General features: G+C 41.1%; 1 protein-coding gene across 1 annotated transcript in view; it reads right to left on the reverse strand.

Annotated features, from left to right (window-relative positions):
- Window positions 1–6,252, reverse strand: part of LOC139758197 (5'-3' exonuclease PLD3-like) — a 207,917-nt gene extending 201,665 nt beyond the window's left edge. Inside the window, exon 1 of the mRNA XM_071679437.1 lies at window positions 3,184–6,252. Coding sequence (XP_071535538.1) covers window positions 3,184–3,270 — 87 coding nt within the window. The 5' untranslated portion in view covers window positions 3,271–6,252. The remainder of the gene's footprint in view (window positions 1–3,183) is intronic.
- Between the last annotated feature and the right edge of the window lie 764 nt (window positions 6,253–7,016).

The raw sequence follows: 7,016 nt of genomic DNA on the forward strand, positions 1-7,016 counted from the left end.
TGTAAAGCATGAGTACGAGTAGGAAGAAAGGAAAGTGATTGGTTCTCAGTGAATGTCGGTTTGTGGCAGGGGTGCGTGATGTCTCCATGGTTGTTTAATTTGTTTATGGATGGGGTTGTTAGGGAGGTGAATGCAAGAGTTTTGGAGAGAGGGGCAAGTATGCAGTCTGTTGTGAATGAGAGGGCTTGGGAAGTGATGATACAGCACTGGTGGCTGATTCGGGTGAGAAACTGCAGAAGCTGGTGACTGAGTTTGGTAAAGTGTGTGAAAGAGGGAAGCTGAGACTAAATGTGAATAAGAGTAAGGTTATTAGGTACAAGTCAATTGGGAGGTAAGTTTGAATGGATAAAAACTGGAGGAAGAAAAGTGTTTTAGATATCTGGGAGTGGATTTGGCAGTGGATGGAACCATGGAAATGGAAATGAATCACAGGGTGGGGAAGAGGTGAAGGTTCTGGGAGCATTGAGAAATGTGTGGAAGGCAAGAACATTATCTCGCAAAGCAAAAATTGGTATGTTTGAAGGAATAGTGGTTCCAACAATGTCATATGGTTGCGAGGCATGGGCTATAGACAGAGTTGTGCAGAGGAGGGGGATGTGCTGGAAATGAGATGTTTGAAGACAATATGTAGTGTGAGGTGGTTTGATCGAGTAAGTAATGAAAGGGTAAGAGAGATGTGTGGTAATAAAAAGAGTATGGTTGAGAGAGTAGAAGAGGATGTTTTGAAATGGTTTGGTCACATGGAGAGAATGAGTCAGGAAAGATTGACCAAGAGGATATATGTGTCAGAAGTAGAGGGAACGAGAAGTGGGAGACCAAATTGAAGGTGGAAAGTAGGAGTGAAAATGATCTTGAGCGATCGGGGTCTGAACATGCAGGGGGGTGAAAGGCGTGCAAGGAACAGTGTGAACTGAAACGATGTGGTATACTGGGGTCAACGTGCTGTCAATGGATTGAACCAGGGCATGTGAAGCGTCTGGGATAAACCATGGAAAGTTCTGTGGGGCCTGGATGTGGAAAGGGAGCTGTGGTTTCAGTGCATAATACATGACAGCTAGAGACTGAGCGTGCACAAATGTGGCCTTTGTTGTCTTTTCCTAGTGCTACCTCGCACGCATGCAGGGGGAGGGGGATGTCATTTCATGTGTGGCAGGGTGGCAACAGGAATGAATGAAATCAGCAATCATGAATTATGTACATGTGTATTTATGTAAATGTCTGTGTATGTATATATATGTATATGTTCAAATGTATAGGTATATATATGTGCGTGTGTGGACGTGTATGTATATGCATGTGTATGTGTGTGGGTTGGGCCATTCTTTCATCTGTTTCCTTGCGCTACCTCACTAACGCAGGAGACAGCAACAAAGTATAATAAATAAAAAATAAATAAAAACTACTCTTGGTTGTATGTCGGCCAGTGCTAACAGCTGTGTGCGCACAATAGTGAATGTTAGACGATCCCGGCATTGTGTACATCAAAGCATCTCTCTCAGTTCTCACTCTCAATTACCATTCAGTATGTGCATATTATTCAATTGAATCTACCAAATTTTCTTGCTGGATTAAACCAATTTTGCATTAAACCCCAAAGAAGATAATGAGCAAGAAGAAAACCCATCACATATTGACAGATCTGGCAAGAAGCCAAGGAAGATTCTCGATTTGAAACTGAATTGAAGTTAATCACCCAATATGAAGGAGGAAAACAAATCAATGAGATTGCACATGACTAGATTTGTACCATTCAATGGTCTCCACAATTCTAAAGAACAAAGAAAAAATATATGAAGTAGTGAAAGGTTCAGAAAGTAAGAAGTCTACGATAATAAGAAAGCAACCCAGAAAATGGAAGAGGTGTTGATTCTGTGGATGGTAGATCAAATCCAAAAATATGTGCCACTAAGCTTCCTAACAAATCAGGTGAAGGCTAGAAGTCTTTTCGAGACTTTGAAGGAGCAAGCACGAGAGAATTACATCGAGAACTTTAAAGTAAGTCTGATGGTTCAACAAATTTCAAAGAAGATATAGCTTGCACAATGTTAGAGTCACAGATGAAGGAGCTGCCGAAAAGTTCATTGAAAGCTTGGATAAATCAATCCATGAACTAAAGAATCTTAAATAAAAGGTGAGAAGAAACTACAGAATCATATGATATAGCTCATTAATAAAAAATGAAATAATCATGATAGAAATTGGGTAAGATAAAAGAAAGTTGTACAGGTACAGTATATAAATTCTACATGCCATGCTGACATATGTCTGACTTACATCTATTTCGAGATACAACCAGTTGGTCAGAACTGAACGCACAAACACGTATGTAAGGAGCATCTGTATATACAGTCCCAATGGAAAAAAGTGGCATGCTCTACTTACAGTGTGACGCAACATATACAATTATCAATAAACAAGATAAAATAGGTACTCCCCCCCCTTTAGTACATTGTATGATGTCCCTTGGCCTTAATACATTCCTGAAGGCACTTGGGAACAGATGCTGCAAGATGATGAAGATATATAGGGTCAAAGTTGTCCCAAAAACCCTGGATGGCAGCCTGGAGCTTAGGAATAAGGGATATATCCCATCCACACAACTGACTTTATAATACACCACAAGTTCTCAACAGGGCTAAAGTCAGGTGAGTTACCAGGCCAGTCCTAAATGTATGTCACACCACAAAATGCAAACCAATTGCGCATCAATTTAGCAGTGTGGCATGGTGCATCATCTTGCACAAAAATATCACTCAACCTGTCTTCTCAAAAGTCAGGGAATTCATCACATAACACCTCTATGTATTGATTCTGATTCATAGTCACAATTCAAGGTAAAAATACAAGACTTCCAACACCATTATAGCTAAAAGCCCCCAAACCATTAGTGAGTTTGGAAATTTTACAGTTGCTTAAACGTACTTAGGGTTGTACTGGTCACTACCTGACCTCTGGTTCACTTTGCTTTGACAGCTACTGGTTACATCAAATGTAGCCTAACCAGACCACAACACTTTCTTCCACTTTTAATTATCCCACTGCAAATATTTCTTGACAAATGTGACTCTATTCTTGCACTGGCGGTCTGTCAGAAGCGGATTCTTGCAATGCATATACCTCACCATGAAGTTGGTTACAAATAATACGTACAGACACATGACCACATAGCCTAGGTTGCCTTACTTTAACTGTTGTGCTGAAATATGTGGACTCTTGTCTAACTGATGTTGGATAATCTTCAGAGTGCATTGGGAAGTGATACAAGGTCATTTCTTCTAGGTAGGAATGTCAATGCCATAATGGTCAACAAAGTGCTTCATCCATCCTTGCACACTTCATAGTGCCAGCCCTGTAGTTTCAGCTATTTCTTTATTACACTTCCCTGCCTTGTACAAGGCTACAGTAGCAGCAACATCCTCTTTAGGGCCAGGCACTGCAGCACAAACCTACCACAAAGCACATGTGAGTAGGGTAAAAAAGCAGATGTCAGGAGGACAAAATAAAAAAAAACATACACCCACCACAATAGCTCCAGGCAGACTGACCACCCCCTATTGCAACTCCAGGGGTCCCCCCCCCACCTCCTCATCAATGTCCACAAGGTGCCACAGTATTTTTTATCATTTCAGGGTCATGTTTTGGGGGGTATGATAAAATCGAGCAAAAAATGCTAGTGAGGGCCCTATCATGCCAATTTTTTCTTCCAGGACTGTATATCTGGTGGGACTCCAAAATATCCTCATATGTCAAATCCTTAAGACTTCTAATCTCAGTGAAGCAACTAACAAAACATTGTGATGTACGATCAAATCCCACAGGACAGGATGTCAAATCTAATTTTTCTCATAGTTGATTGCTGTTTCCTGCATTAACAAGGTAGTGCCAGGAACATATGAATACCCATTCTCTATCTGTCATGCATAATAACCAAAAGCGGCAGCTCCCCATCCACAAAGAGGGCTCATTAACCTTTCTATGGTTTATCCCGGATGCTGGACATGCCTTGGTTCAGTCCACTGACAACATATCATCTCCTGTATACCACGTTCCAATTCATTCTATCCTATGCACACGTTTCACTCTCCTACATGTTCAGGCCCCATTTGCTCAAAATCTTCCTCATTCCATTCTTCCATCTCCAATTTGTTCTCCTTGTTCTCCCTGTTACCTCTACTTCTGGCTCATTTATTCTCTGTCAAGCTTTCCTCACTTATTCTCTCCATATGTCCAAACCACTTCAACACATCCTCTTCAGCTCTTTCAACTACAATCTTTTATTTCCAACCATCGCTCTTACTCTTTTATCACTTACTTGATCAAACCACCTCACATCAAACATCATCCTCAAACATTTCATTTCTAACACATCCACCCTCCTCTGCATAGCCACTTCTATAGCCCATATCTCACATCCATATAGACTGTTGGTACTACTATACCTTCAAACTTTTTTTGGCCTCCCAAATAATGATCTCACTTTCCACACATTCTTCGGTGCTCCCAAAACCTTCATCCCCTCACCTACACCAAGACTCACTTCCACTTCCATAATTCCATTTGCTAACATGCCCACTTCCAGGCATCTAAAACACTTTACTTCCAACAACTTATTGCCAATTAAACTCACATCGCAACTAACCTGTCACTCAACCCTGCTGAACCTAATAACCTTGCTCTTATTCACATTCACTCTCAACTTCCTCAGTCACCAACTACTGCAGTTTCTCTCTCAAATCTTCCACCAGTGCTGTATCATCAGCAAACAATAACTGACTCACTTCCCAGGCTCTCTCTTTCCCTACAGACTGCATACTCACCTCTTTCTCTCCAAGACTTTCACATTTACCTCGCTCACCACTCAATCCATAAAGAAATTAAACATTATCAGTGACATTACACACCCCTGCCACAAACCAACCTTCACCTGAAACCATTTACTCTCCTTTCTTCCTACTCATAGACATGCCATACACCCCTGATAAAAGCTACTCACCAATTCCAGCAACTTTCCTCCCATACAGGATATTCTTAAGACCTTCTACAAAGCATTTATATCAACCCTATCATGTGCTATCACCACTTCCATGAACACCACATACTAATTCATCCGTTTCTTTAAGTATTTCGCTCACACATTCTTTAAAGCAAACACCTGATCCACACATCCTCTACCACTTTGGAAACCACATCGCTCCTCCTCAGCTTGATCATCTGTACATGCCTTCATCCTCACAATCACTATCCTCCCATTATACTTCCCAAGTACACTGAACAAACTTATAAATCTACAGTTTGAGTACTCACTTTCTTGCCTTTATACAATGGCACTATTAATATATTCTGTCAATCCTCATTCAACTCTTCATGATCTATCTATGCTATGAAAATCCTAACTAACCAATGAAAAACACAGTCTCCCCTTTCTTCATATATTCAACGGCAATACTATCCCCTCCAACTGCATTATCACATTTCAACTTAAGTAAGGTTTTCACCACCTCTTCTCTCTTCTCCAAATACCTTTCCATGACTCTCTCACTTTGACCCAAATCCCTTTCATCTGCAACCTTATCATCAGATATATTCAACAGTCCTTCAAAATACTCACTCCATCTCTTCCACACTTCACCACCACTACCTGTTACCACTTCCCCTTTTGTCCCCTTCAAAGATCTTCCTACTTGTTCTTCTTGTTTTTCACATATCATTAACCTCCTTTCAAAACATTTTACTCCCCCTAAAGTTTACTTATACTCACTGACCCCAAGTCTTATTTGCCCTCTTTATCACCCTGCACCTTCCTCTTGACCTCCTGCTGTTTTCTATTAAATATTCCCCAATCATCTCAACTGCCCTAATGACTTTTCTCTTTCACTAGCCAATTTACTTATCCATCCCACCACTCACTACCTTTCTAATGTGTCCACCTTCCACATGCCACATACATCGTCACCCACTCCCCTTCCTTCTTTTACTTTCACCTTTTGCCATTTTACATTTAATCTCTCCTAGTATTTCTTCACACAAATCTCTTTTCAAAGCTCATGTACTCTCACCAGTCTCTTCTCACCATTTCCTCTTTTCTGGAAACCTTTACAAATCTTTACCCCCACCTTCACAAGATAATAATCAGATCTCCCACAAGCTGCCCCTCTCAGTACATTCACATTAAAAAGTCTCTCTTCTACATGCCTATCAATTAATATGTAATCCAACAATGTTCACTAACAATCCTTCCTATTCACACATGTATACTTGTGTATGCCCTGGTCACTGAGTTTGGTGAAGTGTGTGAAAGAAGAAAGTTGAGAGTAAATGTGATAAGAGCAAGGTTATTAGGTACAGTAGGGTTGAGGACAAGTCAATTGGGAGGTAAGTTTGAATGGAGAAAAACTGAAGGAAGGAGAGTGCTTTAGATATCTGGGAGTGGATTTGGCAGCGGATGGAACCATGGAAGCGGAAGTGAATCATAGGGTGGGGGAGGGGGCGAAAATTCGTGGAGCTTTGAAGAATGTTTGGAAGTCGAGAACATTATCTCGGAAAGCAAAAATGGGTATGTTTGAAGGAATAGTGGTTCCGACAATGTTGTATGGTTACGAGGCGTGGCCTATGGATAGAATTGTGTGCAGGATGGTGGATGTGCTGGAAATGAGTTGTTTGAGGACAATACGTGGTGTGAGGTGGTTTGATCAAGTAAGTAATAATAGGGTAAGAGAAATGTGTGGTAATGAAAAGAGTGTGGTTGAGAGAGCAGAAGAGGGTGTTTTGAAATGGTTTGGTCACATGGAGAGAATGAGTGAGGAAAGATTGACAAAGAGGATATATGTGTCAGAGGTGGAGGGAATGAGGAGAAGTGGGAGACCAAACTGGAGGTGGAAAGTTGGAGTGAAAAAGATTTTGAGTGATCGGGGCCTGAACATGCAGGAAGGTGAAAGGCGTGCAAGGAATAGAGTGAATTGGGTCGACATGCTGTCAATGGATTGAACCAGGGCATGTGAAGCGTCTGGGGTAAACCA

Source organism: Panulirus ornatus, chromosome 29, assembly GCF_036320965.1.
Source record: "Panulirus ornatus isolate Po-2019 chromosome 29, ASM3632096v1, whole genome shotgun sequence".
Taxonomy (NCBI): domain Eukaryota; kingdom Metazoa; phylum Arthropoda; class Malacostraca; order Decapoda; family Palinuridae; genus Panulirus; species Panulirus ornatus.